The 23,254-nt window shown below is 41.1% G+C and overlaps 1 protein-coding gene and 1 pseudogene across 1 annotated transcript in view; one reads left to right on the plus strand and one right to left on the minus strand.

Annotated features, from left to right (window-relative positions):
- The first annotated feature begins 7,439 nt into the window (after positions 1-7,439).
- PELI2 (pellino E3 ubiquitin protein ligase family member 2) overlaps positions 7,440-23,254 on the plus strand; it is a 156,466-nt gene continuing 140,651 nt past the window's right edge. Inside the window, exon 1 of the mRNA XM_016156114.2 lies at positions 7,440-7,790. Within this exon, the coding sequence (XP_016011600.1) occupies positions 7,714-7,790 (77 nt within the window). The 5' untranslated portion in view covers positions 7,440-7,713. The remainder of the gene's footprint in view (positions 7,791-23,254) is intronic.
- Positions 10,363-10,480, minus strand: LOC118600639 (annotated as a pseudogene).

The raw sequence follows: 23,254 nt of genomic DNA on the forward strand, positions 1-23,254 counted from the left end.
CATAAATGAAAAAATACGCTTAGAGATGTAGACATCTTGAATTAATATCCATATGTTTTTATTATAAAAAGATGATGGAATGAAACAAAAACTTCTCTATTGAATATGACGTATACCACCAAACATATGGTAAGTCTGTGATAAATGCCAGAAAGATTATGAATTTTAAAATGCCTAGAGGTGGAGGGAGAGGGCAAGAGATTTGATTTTTAAAGATTTTTTGCATTAGCTTTTCGCATCTGGACATAAAGACACAGTTAATAAAATGCTTAACATTTAAAGTGTTTCTAATTTCATAGAAGAAATAATTTGGTTTATTCAGTGAAGATTCTTTATTTCCCTTGTGTATCTGTGGCTTGTTTTTGGTCAACTGCAAGTTCTTTCTGGAATATTGATTTATGCCAATCACTGCATGAGGACTGAGCACAAGAGGGGACAGATTCCTCATATGATTGACCAGTCGCCAAGCAAAGAGGAAGGTTAATAGGAACTTAAATTTACCAGATAGGTAAATATTTTGTGAATTAATAGTTTTGATTTTTGTAGGTCTTAAAGTGTGGCAAAGCTGCAACCTTGGTTTAAGGTCTTTCCAAAGGAATGAAAAATGTCATTTTGTCTTATTATTTCACTTAGGGGAGTAGTTATCACTTTTAGCTATCTGGTGCTCATCCTTACTCTAATCATTGACCATGGGAGTCAATTCCATCTGTGCTGAGCTGTGTGTATCAGCATGCCCTTGAATTTCTCATGCGAAGTGGCACATGGTAATGGAGAGTAGGTCACTCTGCTGCATGTGTCGATTTTATAACTAAACATACCCAATCATTTCACATGTGCAAATGCAATGGCTAAATTCAAAAGATTATGAAAAGGTAAGAATAAAACATGTGCATTCAATATCAGTTAAGTCAAATGGGTGTTCATAAGCAATTTGGAGATGTGTGAAATATGAGATCAAAATTTTAAATCTAGCTTCCTGATATCAGCTCATCTTTTCGTACTTCCCTCATAATCATGTTATTGTTTAGCATCTGACAGTTTAGAAACACTCTCATCTGGGTTCACTTCTTATTTAGATTCCAAAGTCCTAGTTGCTACAACTGAAACATTTCACAACTAGCAGTAAAGCTACAGATTGTGTAGACTCTGTAGCCAGAGTCTCGCACCCTCCCTCACTGTCTCTCATTCTGGGATCAGATTTTACCTCCCAAATGTGAGCCTCTGGGACTCTGGGTCTCCTGCTCACTTACTTGCAACTGTCCCACTTGCTCTATCTATCACTGTGCCTTAACATAACAGGTCCTAAATAAATATCAAATTGATATATTATTGCAAGGCTGCACAAAACAAGTATAGGGAACTTTCAACATGTTTATTAATTCATTATTATTTAATATTTCCACATTCTTTCTCTCACAATATTATTACTGTAGTTTTATTCAAAATGACAGTATTATGTGCTTTAATATGTTGCAGTACATAAGTTACTGTCACATGCATTATCTCTTAATTTTCTTAAAAATCTGGTTGAGATATACAACCATAAAATTATTATTCCCATTTCACAGATGGGATAATGGAGGCAGACATAAGGAGATCAAGTGATAAAGAACTGAAGTCTCTCTGTCTACTAAACTAGCCCTTTCTCCACTCATTTAGATGTCTTTCTTCTGTCTGATTAACTTCTTTCCTTGAGTGCCTGTCTCAGTGGTGAATGAGAGTAGGGAGGCCCTCTTCTAGGACTACCTCACTGCTATAAGTTCCCTTCACTGTTTGCAGTAACTCTGGCCTTTGGCGAAGAGTGTAAAAATGAATTTTTTTATTCAAAAACCATTTATCATGTAGCTTCTCAAATGTGTATCTTGATTTCAGCAGAGCATTCTATAATCTCATAATATCTATATAGGTAACATTGCTAGATGAGTTTATTTTTTATAGTTTCAACAACCATACCCAACTTTCCAGTGACTTCCAATATCAAGGAAAAGAAAATCAAATGTTCATATAATTACCCTGAAGCCCTGTATGATCTGGCATCTACCCACCTTTCCAATTTTATCTTATACTTCTTTCCTGCTCCTTCAGTAAGCTCCAGCAATGTGGGGTCTTTCTCTTCCTAATATATGCCAAGCTCTTTGCTACTTTAGGGGATTTGCACTTGCTGTACCTTCTGGATGAAATATTGTCAACCTCTCAAATCTCACATAGGTGTCTCTGTGTTATCATTCAGTCATCTGCTCAAGGGCCTCCTTGAAGAAGCTTTTCCTGATCTTGTTAAGTGAAAAAAGTTAGGTATAGGATGGTGTATATAATATATAGTGTGTTGCCATTTTTCTATATTTTGTTAAAGATTATTTACACAAACATACACATACATAGAAAATAGCACTGGAAAGATACACAAGAAATTGATAACACTGGTTTCCATTAGGGAGAAAAATGGCAGGATGAAATTCAGATTAAGATAATTTTTACTTGTTTGTGTTATTTGAATTGCTTGTCATCTGTATGTAATACTTATTAAAATAATTAAAGCCTCTTTAAAAGAATGAGAAAAAGAATGAGAAAAACTCATTGACTTGTTCAAACTTTAAAATTGGAACTAAAATAAGAATAAATATTTAACAGTTCCCTTAGTTCCTGGCTTAAAAGCAGTTCATCTGACAAAACCCTAAGATTTTATTGATCACAGGCTCAGTATGACCTGACTATGTGGCTGTTAAAAAAGGTGAATGTATTCACCCAACGGCAGCAGAATACACACCTTCCTCAAGTGCATGTAGATCATATGTTAGGTCACAAAATGAGTCTTAGCAAATTTAAGAAGATTGAAATCATATCAGGTATCTTTCCTGATCACAATTGAATAAAACTAGAAATCAGTAGCAGGGAAAATTAGAAAACTGACAAACACCATATATAGAAATTAAATCCACGCTCTTGAACAATCAATGGGTCAAAGAAGAAATCAAAAAGGGAATATTATAAAAGATATAGGATCTTAAATAAATAACCTAACTCTATACCTTAAGGAACTAGAAAAAGAAGAAACTAAGTGCAAAGTTAGCAAAAGAAAGGAAATAAAGATTAGAGCAGACGTAAATAAAATTAAAAAAAGAAAAGAGAAAAAAATCAACAAAATTTAGGGTTGGATAAAAGACATGGCATATACATGCAATGAGATATTATTCATCCATAAAAAGCAAATCTTCTCATGTGCTACAATATGGAAGAATCTTGAGGACAATTTGCTAAAGAAGACAGAAGGACAAATACTGCATGATTCCACTTACATGAGGTATCTAAAGGAGTCAAACTAATGGAAGTAGAAAGTACTATGGTGGGTGCCGGGGGCTGGGGAAAGGGAGAAACGGGGAGTTGCTGTTTAGTGAGTATAAAGTTTCAGTCATACAAGATGAGAAGTCCTAAAGATCTGCTGTACAATATTATGCTTAGAGTTAACAATACTGTAGTGTACTCTTAAAAATTTATTAAAGTCAGATCTCATGTTATGTGTCTTTTACCACAATAAAAAAAAAAAAAAAAAAGAGTGCATCTCACAGTAGCAATCAAAGAAAAGGAAATAAAATTACCACCTGTCAAATTAGTAAAGATTTAAAAATGCTTGTGAGAGTTCCCTGAGGCAGGCTTTCTCATTTACTGCTAGTTACAGTATAAATTGGCAGGAGCAAACATTTTGAAAAATGCTTTGGAAATATGCATCAAAGGGTCTTAAAAATATTTATGCCCTTTGATGTAATAATGTTGCTTGTAGGAATCTGTTCTCATGCAGTAATAACAAATATAAATATGTTTATTATTTATAAGACCCCAAATTAGAAATCTTTCAAATATTTCATAAGAAGGGAATAGTTAATAAATGTTGATACATATGATAAAACAACAAAAATGTTTATGAAGGTTCAGTGACAAGAGATAAACTGCAAAGTGTGATTGAATGCAGTTTTATCACAACTATGTCAAAAAATTAAAAATAAAAAAGATGAAGGAAATACACAAAAATGTTATATAGGGTTATTTCTGGGCAATGAGACTATAAATATTTAAAATAAGATTCTTTAAAATCTTTTTTGCACCTTTTCCAAAATTCTGACAAAGAGCTCTTCCAATCAGGAAAAAAAAAGCATAATTTAAAAGTGAAATATGATATAGGTTTCATGAAAAAGATGATCAGTTTTCCAAACATATATTTCTGAAAGTATCTCCTTAGTTTTTGCAAGCACAGACATGTAAGATAGAATGTAAAGTAACCAAAAATTAGACTAAATTCGAGACTTAATTCTACTGTAAGGTATATGATCGATTTTATTTAAGGCATAATTAAACAAACTTTTTCACAAAATCTTTAATTTTAACTTAAAGGACGTAGAAATAACAGGTAAAGAAATCAAGAGAAAGCCTCACATTATTTATTTGTGTATTAAACATATGGCCTCTGGTCATCCAAGAACTAGAATCGACTCCCTCTGTGTTGCTCCAGGTGGGTCATCCTCTTCAGGAGAGTGGTTTAGGGGAGACAGAACAGGAATGGCTTAGTAGAGTGGGAAGGGGAGGGTCTGCCCTGACAGCCAGATCGGCCAAACCCACTCTGGCTCTCAGTGGGTTGGCAGATGGCACAGCCAGATTGTCCCACCAGCCTGGAGCTACTAAGTAAAACAATTACATTCAAGAAGAGATAAATTCATGCTTCAATCAGATTTCTAATATAAGCTGGGGATAGTGGGGGTAATGTTCTAATTGGCTTAAGTTGTGAACAGAAAACTCTAATAAGGGATGGGCAGAGGAAGGTACAAGCTGGCTTGCATAGGGACACAAACCACTGATTCTCTGAGAAAATCAAGTTTATGTCCCACCACTCTGCTCCCTCCCAGCCCCGCCATTTAATCTCACACGAGATGTGTTCTTTTACCTTCACTCACACGTCTCCTTGAAATCAGAGAAAGCAAATTTGGGGACCTTGGGCATAATTTTGAAAATAGATATAGTTTTGGTGGTCCCATGCTGTGTTTAAAAAAACTAACCCCCAAAACTTGAATGAGTTGACAACGGTTAAAAATCGAGAGATTTGGCATAAAAATCAGGATTTGGGGTTTTGAAATATAATTAAATTTAGGAATAGGGAGCTAATATTCACATGGCAACAAATCAACTAGAGAAGAGTGACAGATGCCCCTTTAAGATGGCACACGCTTACCAATTTGCCACTGTCTTTACTCAACCTATATGCCCTTTCGGATTCCTGGCCCCTGTATTAATTCCTGAGGATTTCAGTTTTCAGAGTGAGTATAAAACTGATCTGTACGCCCTAAGCTGCCTAGGATAAAAAGCTTCTACTGACACAAAAACTCATTCAAAGCAGCACTTCCTGTAAGCAACTCTGATAAAGACAGACCTGATTGAGCACTATAAACATGCTCAAAGACATGCTGAGAGAGTAGAAAGAGAGAGATGCCTCTCTGGAGGTCAGAGGCACCATGGGCAGATAGCTAGAATGGAGGGCCTTCAAAGACTGGGACATCCTATGTGAAACTCTCAGCCTAGTGTTTGGAACTTAGTAGGAGGTTAATAAATATTTGTTTCCATCCTCCTAAGAGCAGATGCAGAGCACAGCAAGGAGGAAATGGAGCCAGAACAGTGTAATGCAATGCACAAAAGCACAGCATGCCAAGAGAGAAGGAGGGAGGAAGTAATTGTAGCCTGGAGAGCAGTAGCAGTAACAGAACAAGCCTAGAGAAGTTAGAATGACAGAGCTAGGTACTGTAATAATGGGAGACTGCATTACTGTAGTGTAAGTCTGATAGATCTTTGCTAGCCCACACATCTATGTAGTAAGAGCACAGAGTAGGTAGATGAGGACAACATTAATTGAGCAGAAATTCACACCACGACTTTGGTCATGAGAAAATATTCAACCCTTTAGTGAAGAACTGTTGGTTAAAATTATAACAGGACATGTACAAAAAAAAAAAAAAGAGAATAGGTAAAATTTGCAGAATAGCTGTATTCAGTTGAAGGACAAAATTTCTATCATTAGCTGAAATAAGTTAATTGTTTAAAATTTTGTTTTGGGCTCACCATTGCTGTAGCTTTAGCTATTTTGGAATAATTTACTTCTGAAGTCTTAATTTTAAAAATCAGATACTAAGTGAAGAAAAATTTCCTGAAGCATCATGTCACTACAGTAATAACCTGTCAGAATGTTAGACAAAGGGTGCTGAATGCAGGATGGAAAGTTACAGATGCAGTTATTTTCTTCCTAGCCCTTCTTAGGGTCATAGCCAACCAGTCACTGTTTTACAAACGGTAGCTTTTGCAGTATTTATTTCTTTAAATATTTAATAGCTTAGAGAGGCAGAAACTAGCAATAATACGTAGAGTTTCTAACATGTAATGAGTGCTCAATAAATGGTAACAGCAAATCTTGCATGATGAAAACAGCAGTCAGTAGATCTATTACACTGTAAAATATTTTGAAGCCATAGGAACAACTATCTGAAAAAATATAAAAAGCAAACATAAGGTATTGACTAAATTATGATAGTAAAGGAATATTTATTTATATTTACTAAAAATTTCACTCAGGTAATTGCCTCTTAAATTCCTTAAGGAACTGAGAGAAGATATGGGAAAGTAGATAGAGTATGGATTAAAAAAACTTTTTTTTTTTTAAACCATGTGGAAATCTGCTGACGACAAACCGGGTATCTATATCCTGTACAATGGCGGTGTGCTCCAAGTGCCTTCAAAACTCCCTCCGATCCAGCACCAATTGGCAAAGCCCTCCAAATTTCTAGACATCTACAAGCTTCGAAGGACTTGATTTTGAAAAAGAAGGCACCCAGGTGAGTGTGTGCGACACCTTTAGATATATCCCGTTACACAGTGACACCGGGAAAACAAATGCTCTTACATCCCGAGAGGAAGTTCTTTATTTACATCTAACTAAACTCAGAAAACTAGGCTACGCTTGGGAACCCTGCCTGCTGCATTTCCAGGATCCTGAGCAGCCCGCCGCCTGCCGCAGGAGAACTCAGCGGCGAGAGCTGAGGACCCCGCGCTGTAAGTTTTGGGAAGGAAGCGAGGGAGAAAAAAAAAAAAAAAATAGAGCTGTTCCTTTAAGAACTTCCTTTCCCTTTTACTCTATGTTTACATAACAAGGGGGCCGATCCACCGCGGGGCCCGGCGGGGGAGGGCGGGGAGTGGGCGCGGGCGGCTCCACGCGCCCGCGGAGTGGGCGCCGGGCGGGCGCGGGGCTGCGGGCTCCGCGGAGGGCGGGGCGGCTCCCACCTGCCCGCGCGCGGCGGGGCGGCTCCGCGGTCCTGCCCCCGCCCCTCCCCCGCCCGCTGCCCCCGCCCCTCCCTGTCTCGCCCGCTCCCTTCCTCTCCCCGCCGGGCTTCGGCGGCGGCGGCGGCGGCGGCGCTCTGCGCGGGCAGGTCCCCCTGCTGCTTGGTCCCATTTGTTGCCGAGTCTAGCTCGGGGCGGCCGCGGCGCGTGGAGCTCCAGGGAGCCCGGCGGGGCAGCCGCGCAGCCACGACGGAGCAGCAGCGGGACTGGCCGCCCCGCGCCCCCTTCGCCGCCGTGCCCTTCCCCGGCGCGCTCACCCCCTTCTCGGGATGGGATTGTAGCGGCGGCGCGGACTCGGCGGGGATCGCGGCGGCGGAGGCGGCGGCGGCGGCGGCCGAGCGGGGCTCCATGTTTTCCCCCGGCCAGGAAGAGCACTGCACCCCCAATAAAGAGCCAGTGAAATACGGAGAGCTGGTGGTATTGGGGTGAGTCTCGGCATCCCCGACCTCGGGGAGCTTGGGGGCGGGCGGCGAGCGCTCACATCCCGGAGAGGGGCAAGTGGGGTGGCTTGGGCGCTCTCTGGAGACTGCCAGGGCACTCGGGGCGGCGGGAGCGGCTCAGAAGGCTGGTACCGCGATCGCGGGGGCGGGATGCCCCCCATCCGCGCGCGCGGGGCGCTGAGGCGGGCGCCGGGATGCGCTAACCGCACGGAGAACGGCGGCGGAGGAAGTGGAGGAGCGAGGACGGCCCCAGAGAGGCGGCATCGGGCGCTGGAGCTTCCCCGTGCCCCGCAGAGCACTGCTCGGGGACGGAGCCCTTGGCACTATCGCGGGGGCAGGAGCTCGACTTCCCCTCGCGCCCGGGACTGGGGAGGGTCGGTAGCGGCCGGGGCTGGGGCGCCCCGGTCGCAGGCATCTCGCAGTGTTGGAGGAGACCCCCTGCTAGGAGAACCTGAGAGGCCCGCGAGGCCCGGCCCCCGGGATCCCTGTGTCCTCGCTTACTCTGGGCCCCGGGCCCTGGAACTTGGAGCCGCGTGCAGTGGGCTCTGCGCGGTGGGCGTCCGCGGGCAGCGCTTTGCATATTGTTATGGTGACTGCGGCCGGCAGCCGCAGCCCGCGGGCAATGAACTGTCTGTGACCCGGGCGGGCGGGCCGGCGCTCGGCTTTCCTCTCCAGCAAAGTCCTGGAGGGGGCAGGGACGCGGCGGCTCGGGGCCGCATCCCCTCTGTCCCTCCGCCCCGGGCCGCGGCCTCGCAGAGGTCCTCCCAGCAACGGGGAGCTCGCCAGCCTCGCCAGCCTCGGATCCCTCTCCGCTGGTGAAAACCACATTTTGAAGATAGTAATTATCTACAATCGTTAAACGACAGCAATTAGAGACTTCATCTACTTCCTGAGTTTCCTTGTGACATTTCTTTTGTTTACCCTTAATAAGCTGGGAGAGAGGCTTCGCCAGATTAAACCAGGGTGAAGTGGGCAATGAAAGGGGAGCGGAATGGGGAACAGGAAGGTGCAGGAAACCCAGGAGAAGGAGCAACTCGGGTTTAGTTTTGGAGGAGAAAGGACTAATTTTTCCTTTGGATGTGTCATTCTCGGGAACCCGCGCTTTTGTCTTTCTCTGTTGAAAGACCTGTATTCAGAATATGACGGGTGCTGATAAAGTAGGCTTAGCACACACATGAGGAGTCATGGGCGTGGAAAAAGAGAACTCTGAAAAACGTGTTTTGATAATACCTCCTTAAAATAGGTGCCGACTTAAAAATAATTTGAGAAAATTTTTAAGAGAAGCTTTCAGGTACACTATAGCTCAAAGATGTCTAGTCTTCTTCACTTAGTACAATATTAAGTAGAATATTATTGGAACTCTCATTACCTATTCTGAAGCTGTGTGCAGGTATTTTTCTCACCTGCATCTAATTGCAATTGAAAGACAGATGTCAAGGTTCACTGGAAGGAGGGAGGGATGACAGGAAAAAAGCCAGAGTTTAACTTGTCTTATATAACCTCATCCAACCTAATTTTGTGGAGTTTGGTTTTGTTTGTGTGGCTGGCTTCAAAGTATGTTTAATATTGTAAACCTGACAGGAAAGATTAACTTATGCTGGAACTTTGTTTCATTATTTCCTTTTGAGAAAATCATTATTGAGATGCTTCAGAAAAGCAATGTGTAAGTGGGCCTGGAGAGGTTTTGTGTTCATAGGCTGAAAGCGCAGGGCATTTCAAAGCCCTGAAAAAGATTTATACCCTGAATTGTCTTAGTATTGTAGGCTTAATCTAAAGTAGGCAATGGAAATTCGTTGTCAATTGCATGTGCTCTGTCTTTAATGCTTTTTCAGGAGACCCTGAGTATGATATAGTTGGCACTTAATATTTTAGGCTAGACACTCAGGAGTTATGTGTGTGTACCTACTGTGTGCCTGCACTGTATAGGCATTGAGAATCCAGCAGTGAACAAGGAGCTTTCATTACAGTGTGGAGTGGCAAGCATAAACAGAAAGAAACATGTAAACAAATGAATAATAAATGAGAATTTCAGATGTTGCCAAGTCTTCAAAAGAAGTGGGTTAACTTAGGGAATGACTGTTCTAGGCAGGTATTGCTTTCTTTAGCTAGGAGGTCAGGGCAGGCCTCTGAGGAAGTGAAATTTAAGTTGAGACCAGACTGTTAAGAAGATACTAGTCTGGTTTTAGAATCCTTTAAAAGAATTGTGGCCTTTTTCTTTTCTTTTTTCCTTTTTTTTTTTTTTTTTTTTGACAGTAGGTTTTTGACTTTCTAGCAATATTGAACACATTGAAGAATGCTTGGGAAATAGAAGGTAGGTAGACTTTAAAGAGACTCTTACTAATTCATATCTTACCTTTAGGACTTGAGACAGTTCCCGCCCTCTTAAAGCAACAATAACAATCAAAAATACCGACTTTGCATGTCTGATCATCTAGGACATAAATATTGGTAAACAGAGTATTCCTAATAAATTTTCTTATTGATAAAATTAATCTTGAGATCTAAAAATACTCGCTATTGATAGAAGCTTTTCCTTATACAATGTTCCCCTCCCCCGCACACACAGCATCAGGTCTTCCTAGGTGGTCTTCCATCCAGGTACTAACCTGCCCAACCCTGCTTAGCTTCCGAGATCAGATGAGATTGAGCGTGTACAGGGTGGCATGGCCATAGAAAATACAATGCTTTAGAAAAAAAAATTGTTGTGTGACTGTCCTTTTTGCTCTTTTCTGAATTTCATAGTAAAATGCTACTGAGAAATCCTGGAGAGCAGAGTGAGGAACTAACTACATAAGTATATATATTTATGTATATATCTATGCCTCTACATGTACGCATATATGGGAGGAGCTATATATGTAGACGTCTATATCCATATACAAATACTTCTGCATCTTTTCATGTGTTACACAATATTAAGGGAATTTCCAGTTAGGATTTTAGTAGGGTCATCATTTTCTTGGCAGATTAGGTGGAATTTAATTATTTCATGATTCTGACTGGTGAATGTATCATAGCCACAACTCTTTGTGCCTATTATGTATTTGAAGATAGAGAAAATAATTGGTTCGTCAGGTCTTTTTGCTATTTATTTTAAACATGGATAAACTGTTGAGGTTGGGGAAGTGTGTCAGGATTTGAGAGGCCGTTCAGTGTAGTGGGGAGAGCATGAAAGTACAGTCAGGAGGCCTGGATTGAATTCTTGCTTTTTTGTAAGACTGGCTTTGTGATTTTTGTTTAGTCCTTCATTCTATCTGTTTCTTTAGCAATAATGATACATGATTGGATTAGGCAGTCAAGGGGCCTTACTAGTTTATACGGAGAATATACAGTCAATATACTCTAGGTAGCCCGGCTTGGGTTGATTTTGTATATTCTTGAGGTGATGGTGCCAGAATTTGAATAGGAACTTTGTTTAAGTAGCAGAAAAGACCAATGTTGTGGTTGCTTTTTATGAAATAGAAATGTGCAAAACAGGCCTCTTTTTTTTTCTTTTATTTTCAAGTTGTAATGATAGTCATATTTTGCTTATTGGTGTTAGGTTGTATATAAGGGCATTCAAATTTGGTAAAGCTTTGTTCCAAGTTTAAGAAAGACAATGATGTTTTGAAATTAAGCTAAGTTGGCCGAAATAGCCAGCATAAGGAAGAGATAATCTGATAATAGAATTTTAGAACTGGAAGGAGCCGAAGAAGTCATGGTACATGTTCATCCCTTTTATTTTACTGGTGGAGAAAGTGAGGCTCCAGGAAGGAAGGAGATTTTTGTTTAAGTTCATAGGTGAGCTGGATCTCTATACTGCCAGGTCATTGGTTCCTCACTCCAGGGCAGATTCCAGTGATGCTGTCAGTTCTACAGAGCTTTAGTGTTTTTTCTTTTTTTGTAACTTACATGAGGTGAGCTGAATCCCTTTCTGGATTTAATCTGAAGCATGTACTTCTCTTGTTGACTAATGGCCCATTGTGGTTTTTGGAAAGATCTGGCTTACTCTTAGTTCCCCTAACCTCAGAGTTGAAAGGATAATGTACTTTGCAAGGCTTTATTTTTCATTTGATACTTCACAAAATATACTTTTTTTGTCTCTTTTAACCAAAAGTTTTTAACCTAGTGTCCGCAGATGCTGTCCAGGGAGTCCTTGAACTCTGATGAGGAAAAAATTTCATCTCTTTTTTTACTATATTCAAACTGAAATTTAGCATTTCTTTCAGTTATGTGTATAGGCAACAGAGTTGCTGCTAGATTTGTTATTTAATGCATTAATACAGAAGTACATATACTATTGTATCACAATTTAAAACTATCTTGATAACTAAGTATAATTGATATCCCTTGTAATCCTTTGTTTTTTATTTTATGCACTTAAAAACGTTTTTCTTAGAAGAGTTCAGTAAGCTCAGACTGCCAAAGGGCTGCTTAACACAAAAAAAGGGGTTAAAAATCTCTGCAAATGAAGGCTTATAAATATGACTGAAAATCAAGTATTTTAGTGGAAACTGACCACCAAGGTCTACAAAAGGCTAACGGTCAAGAAGTACCTGCCTTTTTTCCTTTGAGTGGCATAGCATTCTATCATAAAAGACAGAGGATTGTTGCTTGAAGAGTTTATGGTCTTTTACTTTTTTAAACAAGCAGCTCCTGATTTCTGTATGTTTTTGTTTTAATCTTGGCACTTTGCCTTGGCTACCCCTCTCCTTAGTTGTAATAAGAAACCTTAAAATATACCCTAACATTTTTTCTTTTCTCATCTTCCTCTCTAATTTGGGCCCAAAGACATCAAACACTAGGTAGTATCCTTTATAGACTAAAAGGCCTTTGAACTTTTTTTTTTTTTTTTACATATATATATATATATAAAACAAAATCTTTACTGTCACTCAGCATCATTTGGCATGTGGGGTGATCTGAAGAGCTCAGATCTGTGGTGTGGATGGAGTGTCTAATTCTGTAGGCTATTAAGGGTCATGATGTACTGGCTTTGGGTTGCTATATATTCCTTTACTAACTTTAGCCTTGTTTGGAGTATGTGGCTGTCTGTGTGGTTTCTTGTCTGGATTTCTCAGATTTGTTTGTTTCTCTGTTTAACACAACAAGACTGAAACCTTCATTAGGACTTTTCATTTTTGGTTGTATTTCATCATGTGATCAGTATTTGAGGATGTTTTATGTAAACAAAAATAAGACCAGCAACTTTACTAAACAAGTTTTATGCAGAAGATAAAACATGTACACAGAAAAAAACAAAAAACCAAATACATACCAGTAGCTATATTTGAAGGAGACTAATGTTGTTAAATTGCGACAGTGGTTTGTATCTGCTATCCAGGACTCGGCAGTGGCCTCCCTGAAGTAACTATGTGGGCTGTAGGTTGGCTTTTGAATGGAGACCACAGCAACTTGGTGGACTTCATTGGTATGGGAGAAAAATAACTGAAAAGGTATTTTTAATGTCTTTCAATTTAATTAAAGGTTTCTCCTGGGGTGTGCAGAAAATCATTTATAAAAATAAAAGTGAGAGTAAGAATGATTCTTTTATTAGTTCTTATTAGGCTTATTGTCACCTTCATGTTTTGGAAAGTAAAATAATGAGAGCAGAAAGTGCTTCACATTTCTTAGTTTTGTCAGAAGCTGCTATTCTCAATCCTGGTCTCAGCCACCTCACATGTGATGATCTGTTTTGAGATACTTGACCAGTAATTTACAACAAGTATGGATCTTGCAAATGACTCAGAGATGTCCCTTTAATAATGTCATTTTTTACCCACTTGCATTTTGATATATTTTCTCAAGTAGGAGAGAAAGGGGTGGAGTTATATCAGGCAAGCCAAGAATTTATTCATTCAACAAATATTCATTGGATATCTAGTCTTCCAAGCATGAGGGATATAGCTAGATGAGGCAGACACATCCCCTACCCTTGTGAATTGCCATCTTATTCTTGTCACAGCCCCTTGGTGAACAGCCGTTACTGATAAACAGTTCATTTATTTCTTCAACAAACAATGCCGTGTTCATCGCTAACGGATGCAGGGTGAGCAAGACAGGGTTAGTCCTTGTCTGTGGAGACTACAGTCCAGTTAGGGAGATAGGAAGCAATTTAGATCATAAGCTGTGATGGGGATACATCAGCAGGGTCATTGTACCTTTTGTGCCAAGATGAGAAGAGGATGGCCTGTGGAGGTGAGAGGGAAATAGTGCTCCTGGAAGAGGAGACACTGTTTCCTATGACCCAGAGGTGAGTTCTCTGAATGCTCGGAGGAACAGGGAAAAGCCCCATAAGGTTAAATGAAATAACATGAGATAGGTTGGGGGGACAGGTCATGAAGGACTTAAAAGTTAGTGGAAGGATTTCGGGCCTTATCCTAAGGGAATGGGAGACTAGCAGAGTTTTTAGCTCTGAAACGGGAGTGGAGAAAGCAAAGACAGATGCAGCGGAAAGTGGAGGGAGAAGCTGAGACGAGCCTGGGAAATGGGCAGAGAGGGAACAGTGTGAGCCAACAGGCATCTGTCCTGGTTCTAGTTTCTGGTTCCTGTCCCCTGCGAGACCTTGTTGCATCCTTTGCCCAGAGTTCTTTGCGATCAGGCATTTGTTCATTCAGTAATCAGAGGTGCTGACTGAGAACCAGCGCTGTCCTAGGCACTGGACCACATATAGCAGCGATTGAGATAGACTGTCACCCTGCCCACGTGGGTGGTGACAAATGAGTTAGGGAACAGGTAGGTAAAACATTTAATCTTAGTGCTATGAGGACAATAAAGCAATATAAGATGGAAGACAGGTTGGATGGGCAGGAGTAGGGGACTGGCTGGCTGAAGTGCTACGGATAGGGTAATGGGACGCCCTTGTGGACAGAATAATAAGGAAAAGCTTTTCAGAGAAAATAGTGCTGTGTCTTCTGAGAGCACCACCTTTTCCAATTTTTATTTACTTTTTTTTTCTGTTTAAGTGGGTTCCACTCTTACAGCCAGAGGACTCCCAAGTACTCCATTAGTTAAGGAGGCAAAGTATACACGCAGTTTACCAAAGGGAAAATAGAATTGTAAACAGATATAAGGACATATATTTAACATTCCTGGACACAAACAGGGTTCAGTCTTCTGTGCTGCTCCTCAAGTGCCTGGAGTCGTAATTGAATTCCACTAGAGTTCATTGAAACTATGGGCATTCCTTTGAAGTTTGTTTCTTGAGTGTAGGGACCCTGACTTCCACCCTTTAGAGTACTGGGCACACCTCTTCAGGTGCATGGTAAGTACTCAGGGAGTGTCCTGAAGGAATGGCTTTCTGTGGCACACTCTAGTGCCTTACTCTGCACAGGGGGTCTCTGGGGCTCAGTGAATGTTTCTCTATTTGAAAGGAACGCCAGTTCTGTCGCACAGCTGCAGCTTTCTATAAACTATCCTCCTAACCTTGAGGGCCCAAGTTAAAGGCTCCCTGTAATGCTAACGCCTACTTTACTGACATCAGATACTCCAGTTTCAACCTTTGTTTGTTTTTCTTTCTGTCAGTCACCTAACAGTCATTTTGTCACCTGCAGAAAGTTCTGCCTTGAAGGGAAGCGGGCCATCTGTTCCAATTCCACCAGCTGCTCTGAGCTGCATTGCAGTGCGCCATGGTGGCGTTGAAAGGCTGTGGTCATTAGTGCCTGTTAATGATGGCTGGAAATACTATGGAATAAGCCTCTTGGATGACAAACCTAATAAATATGCATCAGGGATATTTTCAGTAGCAGGTTTTAAGACTATTGCAAGTCATTCTCTATTGAAGTTTTATTTCCAGCCATCCATAATAATGCTTCTCACTCTCATTCACTTAACTCTGTTTGTTCCCTGCTTTTCTGCTCATGCAGAATCTGTTTTCAGGATCGGAATCATTGTTTCAAGCTTTGTACTTCCATTCTAATTAATGCTGGTTTAACAGAATCCAACCAAAGCAGTCAGTGGCATGTTTGGCTTCTAGGCTGTTGCTGTTAAACTGTTGTTTACTATTACCAAGCACCTCCTAGGAGGCTCAGAGGTCCCTCCCCCTTTCCTGACAGTACCTGGCCTTCTAGTGCTTCCTGCTGCACAGTTATGGAACATGAAACCTGTGATGGGTGAGCAATTAGAGTTTTCTGGAGCACTTGACTGATTGATTATCTTGAGGAAAGGTCCTTTCTGCACAAGGATTATAGACACAAAGGAGTACACTTTGCACCAGATCCCAGAAAACTAGGCAGACTGGATCCTTGCTGTAGAACATGAAATTACATTATAGTTTGGGTGCTTTTGCTATTACCATTCTTGGGTAGAATTCAGAATGGAATGTGTGTTTTTCCTCGATAGCTATCTGTAAGGTATGCAGGAGCGTTACAGTACCATACAGATAATTGCACTGTTTGTCAGTTTTTGCTTCTCAAAAGTCTTTCACATATTCAAAATATTTTCACTTAATAAGCTTTCAGTCGTTTGACCCTTTAAACTGTCTAGTGAAAGGATTGTACCTAAAGGCCATGTTACTGAGGTGGGCGTTACCTAACTTTCCCAGTTGGTCTTGCAGCCAGTTGGAGATCAGATAAGAACTCTGGGTTTTGACTACATTCCGTGTTCTTCTCCTGTTGTCTTTAAACATGGCCAGTAGTAGTTGGCCAGCAGTAGTTACCTGTATGTGCTTGCTGGACCTCTCATCAGGAGGTGAATACCCTCTCGTTGAACCTTGGCTAGTTCTATGATTTGCTTTGACCAGTCTCTGTGATCGAAGTGAAGCTTTGTGACTTTTGTATGTTGCCTTAAGGGGTGTTGTAGATTCCGTTTTTGTTCTCTGTATTAGTTTATTAGAGCTACCGTAACAAAACATGACAGACCGGGCAGTTTAAACAACAGAAATTAATTTTCTCACAGTTCTGGATGCTTAAAGTCCAAGATCAAGTGTTTGGCAAGTTTGTTTTCTTCTGAGGCCTCTCTTCTTGGGTTGCAGATGACTGTCTCACTGTGTTATCTCATGGCCTTTTCTCTGTGTGTGCCCATCCCTGGTAGCCCTTCCTTTTCTTATTAGGAAATTAGTCTTATTGGATTTGGGCCCACCAGTAGGACCTAATTTAACTTTAATTACTTCTTAAAGACCCTGTCTTTAAATACAGTCATATTCTGAGGTGTACTGAGGGTACACCTTGAACATATAAATTCAGGTCATAACACCCTCTTAGAAGGCTTTTGCCGTAGAAAGACATCTGACTACTCTGCTGGGGAAGGTGGTTCTGGTGGGTGAGAGATTACACAAGGAGAGGAGGCCCTGGCAGCCCCTAGCCAGTCCCGCCATCTTGGATCCTCAGCTCATCAGGCTGCCCCAGTTTGTACCACATGGAGCAGAGATGAACCGTTTCCATCAAGCTCTGCCCAAATTAAAGAGTTGTGAGTGCCAGTTGTCTTAAGCTACTATGTTTGGGGTGATTCATTACACAGCGATCAACAACTCAGACATCATAGCAATACATTTGATTGTGGTTCAGTTATCAGAGCTAACGGACTAATACAAAATATTTCACCGAGTTGTTGAGTTGTTTTTTGTTTCCTTCAGGTTGATTATTTTAATAAGCATAATTTTAGCCTTTTAGGTGAGACATTCCAGACATTGAGTGCTATATGGTCTGTAGGTCTTAGTTAACAAAAGCACTTGTAGCATATCCGTATCGTGGAAGAGTCATTTATGAGCCTTTTGTTAAGCTCCATAATTAATATTATCTCCTAACGTTCATCGAAAGTATGACACTTGAAGAATGGCCTAGCTTAGCTGAGAACCATGCTTCTGGTAGACTTGAGCATAAGCAGATTTAACCTGGGATAGCGAATACATGACACAGATTTTCAGGCCTTTAAAGGCCACTTGACATGAAGTAATAGAACTAACAGAGATTTGAGTAAGGGAGGTAATCTGTACTAGCATCTTGCAGGTACAGTCAATGAATGGACCAGAAGAGTGTTTTAACACTATAGTTGAGTGGTGAAATGACAGGATGAAAAGCTCATTTTTATTGGTTACTCCATATGCAGGCAGCAGGCACAGTTTCAGCTTTCTGCGTTTGTGAGTTAATTAAGCCTCAGGACCAGTCTTATTTGAAATCTCCAAAGGGGCCTGCATTTTCTTTTTTGTCGTTCATTTTCCCTTACCTTTGTCTCCTTTCCTCTGCTATGGGACAGTGGCTCATGCCAGCTCTAGCCCTTCCCTGGGAGATGGTGATGGTGGGATAAAGCCATCATTCTTTCACTCAGTGTTTTGAAAACTTGTGCTTGAACTGGTGAATGTTTTTGGTTTGAACTCCACCCAGCAGAGCAATCAGGGATCCAGGAACCTTTACGCAACTCAGCCAATGGTCCCTGGAGCCTTGCTTTCCCTGAATGCCCAAGTGATGATGTCTCATGTGCATCTGCAGATGGAGAGGACCTGCAGCCCCATGCCCCCTCCCTTCCCAGCCCCCGAAGAGGCTTTGTGCAAACCATCCGTGAATCATCTTTGGGGAGGAATAACTGGGTGCTCCTCCTCCAGGCCATTATTGCGTCCCAGGGTCTTGGGTGTCTCTGGGTCAGCTGTGCCAGCAGCAGAAGTTCAGGGACAGGTGGGACTGGTATTGCCCATAGAATAGATCCTCTGATGAGGTTTTGGTCCTGTTGTTGGGAGAGCAGAGCAGATTTATATTCGTGTGATGTTTGCAGTAGGTGTGGGGTCTCTGATCATTGTCCTCTTTGCTCATCCTGACTGCCCATTGCTCCCATCTCAGCCTCTGCCTCATCTTCAGGGTTCTCTGCTCCTTTTGAATTGAAGTGGAGGTCCCTGGGCAGAAGTTTACATTTTAAAATCATCATTAAAGGGGGAGCATCAGGATCTGAGCTTGCGCGCGCGCGCGCCCGCCCTCTCTCTCTCTCTCTCTCTCTCTCTCTCTCTCTCTCTCTCTCTCTCTCTCTCTCTCTCTCTCTCTCTCTCTCTCTCTCTCTCTGCAAGAATGAGGAAATTCTGGCTAAGCTGTTGGTATTCAGTGGCGGGATTCTTTCTTTCATTGGGGAGGTGCACAGAGACAATGTCTCAATACCCTGTATTGAGTGCTTACTCTTAGCCAGGTCCTGTGCAAAGTGCTGCTCATGCATGGCCTCCGTAAGTTCTTACCAAGGGAGATGGGCACTACCACTCATCGTTTTATGGATGAGGAGCTCAAGGCATGCATAGTGGTTGAGAAACTTGTCCAGATCTCTGGACTATCATGTGACAGAGCTCTGATTCAAACCCAGGCCCCTCTGACTCCAGTACCCTTATTTGTAAATCTTGCCTCTACTGTATGTGTGCAGTTTTGCACCTTATTTCTTTTTTAACCAAACCTTTTCCATACTGGGTATTCTCGTTAAACATGGTGACACAAACCTTCACTCATTTGATGAAGTTACCAGGAAGGTTAACTGTTTTTCTAATGTTTACATCTTATATGAACTTTTTTGGGGGTGGAAATTGCCTACATGTGTACTTTGCCTACTTGTGTATTGTGTTCCTGGTGTATTTTCAAAAAATTAAATATATGAACTCTAGGGAGTAAAAACATGAATTATCGTGATATTTGCCTTCTTATTTACTTGAATATATTACAATTATTGCATCAAGGATTATTTGGGTTATATTCTATAATCCAAAATAATTCAAAGTTTATTTTTCTGGTTTCGAAGCTGATACATTGAGTTATTTTTACCTGAAGAACAGCTCTCTAATCTTGTGGTATTCACCCCTGAAATCTTTTTTGTTTGTTTGTTTTGTTTTCCATTGTTTGTGATAATTTGGGCTAGCATTTGTATTTTGTTTATAGCTTGGAAAAGGGGCTTTAAGCGTTTGTCCTGTCACGTAAAGGTCTGTCTTTGCCTGGATACTAATGTCATTACGTGTTGATTTTTTCCTTTTCCTGTCTCTTGATCTTCCTGTTAGTATTGATTAAGGGAAGAAACCTTTACAACCTCTCTTCATCTCCTCACTAACAGTACTTAATACAGCTTGTTCCAGCAGTGGCACTAGTTCAGCCAATCCAAAAAGCATAGGCCAGGAAAGAGAAAGGCCTTTTATTTGTTTATTCTGAGTGTTAATTTAGACCAGATGCCAACTTTAAGGGTTGGATGGAACTGTTGATTTAGACCCTTCTGGAAGCTGGTGTAGCTTTCTGCTGTACAGTTTCAACCTTCCTGTGGAGGCAGTTAAGGCTATTCATTTGCAGATGTGGTGAGGTGCATATGACCCGGAGTTTCTGAAAAAAACATTCTTAATAAACAGGCGTCCTAAGATATCAGATGGCAAAATACCAAAGGACAAATATAGTATCTTGATAAGCAATATTAGATGTTATATGGAGAAAAAGCAGACTCGGAAGTGCTGCAGGGAAGTAATTCAATCAGTAGGTTCTGATAATATAATAAACTACACAAGAGTGAAACTTGAGTGGTTTACACATGCTAGAATGCCCTTCAATTGAATTATTGCCTTATAATGGTTGTCTACGCATGTACTACTGTTTTAAATATTAAAACAAAAACACAACTCATTTTTTCCCCAGGTGGGAGAGAAAAGACACAAATGTTCATCACCTTAATAATTTATCTACCCATCTTCCTACTTCCCACTCCTCCCATGACTGTCAGAGCTCATGTTTTGGGTTTATTAATTGGAAAATTGTGTTCCAAGTAATTAAGCATACAGACCCTGTGTTGGATAAGAAATCAGACTGCTCCTCAGTTTAGCCATGGTGGCAAGCCTGCAGGCTCCTTAGCTCTTAAGGGACTATCCTGGAAGGCACCCCTGTAATTCAGGAGCAGCTGTGTAGAGTTGCTTCTTTTATTGATAGGAAGGAGGTATGAGCAGAGGGCCTTTTCCCTTACTTCGTTCTCCTGACTCCTGGACAGTTTACTGACTGTAGGAGGCGCTAAGGACTTGGGGGTACTGTTATGGTGTGAGAGGCCTGCAAGGAGGCCCAAACCCCTTGTCATGTGCCAGGTGCTGGATTTCAACAGGCCTCGGAGGACGTGATGTCTGTCATCTCCATTGCGGCAGTGGGGAAGCTGAGATTCCAGGAGATTCGAATGACTCTTATGAGCCTGCGCAGTTAGTAAAGGAATTTTAATCCAGGTTCTAAAATGTATGCGTATTCTAATTCTCAAAACCCATAAATTCTCACATCGTTGTCAGTAATAACTTGATAAGGATCTGAAGGCTGTAACTCTTGGTGTTTGGCATTAGGTTCTGAAGTTATGATTATAACAATAGAAACGCTGTCCATTTCCCCAGGCGAGATGGGGTAAACAATGGTGTAGAGGAATGCCCTGCAGGGACCGTCCCCTCCTCCTGGATTGATGCTTTGCCTGCTCACACTTCCCTTTATGTTCCTCTCTTTCAGGCCCACCGCAAGGGTCAGAGGATGCCTGCCCTTTTTTTCCTGTTACCTCCATTCAGATCAAATTCTGACAATAGCACTTTACTCCCTCAGGAGAGGGGCTCTCTCGGGCCCTTTAAGCTCAGTTGAAGTACATTTTTCTCTGATCTAATTTTTTTCTTTTTTTATCTACTTAAATACTCAACACATTAGTTACCATAAATCACAGACTCTTCAATTTTGCTTGTGTAGTAATTTCACTGCAGTTTCTCCTAGGGGTAAGCCGGTTTTAGGTTACATGTCACAGATTCTTGTGAAATTTAGATGTTAGCACTAGTCATTAACACTCATTTATCTTTCCTCCACTGATAAGTTTGTAAATGGAAATGTTTTTAAAGCAAACCATTTATATTCAGCTAATATGGAATTAAGTTAAAAAGCTGTATGCTAAAAAGATGATATATAAAGAATATTAATAAAAATTTTGGAAGAAGAAAAGTTACCCACAATGCTAATATTATTTTCCTTTTTTTGCACGTTCACTTTTAGTTATTGTCCATGTACGAAAATGTTTTCTGTACTTCATTTTATGCATAATATATCTTCGCTTTTTAAAGTATTACAGCAAACTGACCTTCATTTTAAGACTTTGGTGAATGCTAGAAAAACATTTTAAGTAAGCCAAAGGTATTTTTTCTTGATGAGAGCAGATATGTTTTAATAGGTTGTCTAACACAAATTCTGCTTTTTTGGGGGTGGTGGCAGTGGTACAGCATCAGGAATTGCCATGTGATTTCTAAGGTCCTTATCTGTTCGAAGAGGATATATGGGAGGAGAAATACAGGATTATTATAGCCACTGAGATCTTTAAAAGATCTCTGAAAGACTAGTGTGTGTGCTAAGGGCAGAAGTTTCTCAGGTACTTAGAGGAAAGGACACTTTGAAGGATGCTACATTCTACACATGTATCACCCAGTCAAACCCAGGATAACTTGTTTTCTTACCCCTGGGGCCTACATTCTGGCCCCCTATCTTGCATTCTTCGAACTTTCTTCCTCAGCTTTTCTTCATCTGTGCTTTTGCACCCTCTGTCTGCTACATCCTGCTCACCTGCTAGGATATCGCTCAGGTGTCGCTTCCAGTATTATACCCTTTCTCACTCCTTTTTCCTCCTGCCTGGAACAATTATTTCTAACGAGCTCTCTGGGCCTTATAAAGGTCCCCTTCTTAAGGAACCCCATAAAGCCTAGGGCCCTAGTCTCATCCGCACTCGGTCCCAGCACTTCCCATTCGACTAGGTACTTGGTAGATGGCCAAGGATATTTACGGAATGGATGAAGAAATGCTGCTCTAGAAATATAAGCATTCTAATATAGATGGCATCTGAACCCCTTTTCTTTGCTTCCTGCTTCGATTTTAAAGAATGGATCATTGCCTTTTAATAGGTATTGAGTTATTTATTTTTCTTTAATTAGCTTCCTAAAGGTATTGTCCTGTTTGCATCTTCTAAGATAAATTGCAGAGTTCTCCAGCACATAAACGTGTCGGATGCTCATTCATTGACAACAGACTGGTCCTGAAATGAGATGGTGGTGAATTTTGAATTTTCCTTTTAAACTTTAAGGAAGAGAAGGAGTTAAAGTGGATGAGTACAGGGGTGTGGTCTGAAGCTCACAGTAATTTCGACTTTCAGCCGCAAATGATCTTTGCGTGTAGTATTAAAAATCTCCCTAGAAAAATCAACAAGGCCAAACATGTTTTGACAGTGATAAATCTCTATTTTTATTCAAAATTAGTTGCTCTGGTTTCTTGTCTTTCCACTCTGAAGTCACAGATAAATAGGCTTTCCATTATTTTTTTCCTGATGTTGATCACGGCTGGCTTTTGTGTTTGTGTGCCGGCTGGGTGGGTATGCTTTTCCACTCTGCATCTTCTCCTTTCCAGGTCCTTTCCTTTGATTTTTAGAGAGCTTTGTGCTTATAATGTATATATGATGTTAGCTGTTTAGCCAGTTTTGATGTGTTCTTTTTTCATGTCCTTACAAACATATTTGTTGTCGACTTTTTCCCTTCATCAGACCATGTT

The sequence above is a fragment of the Rousettus aegyptiacus genome, unplaced genomic scaffold (assembly GCF_014176215.1).
Source record: "Rousettus aegyptiacus isolate mRouAeg1 unplaced genomic scaffold, mRouAeg1.p scaffold_m13_p_3, whole genome shotgun sequence".
NCBI classification, from domain to species: Eukaryota; Metazoa; Chordata; class Mammalia; order Chiroptera; family Pteropodidae; genus Rousettus; species Rousettus aegyptiacus.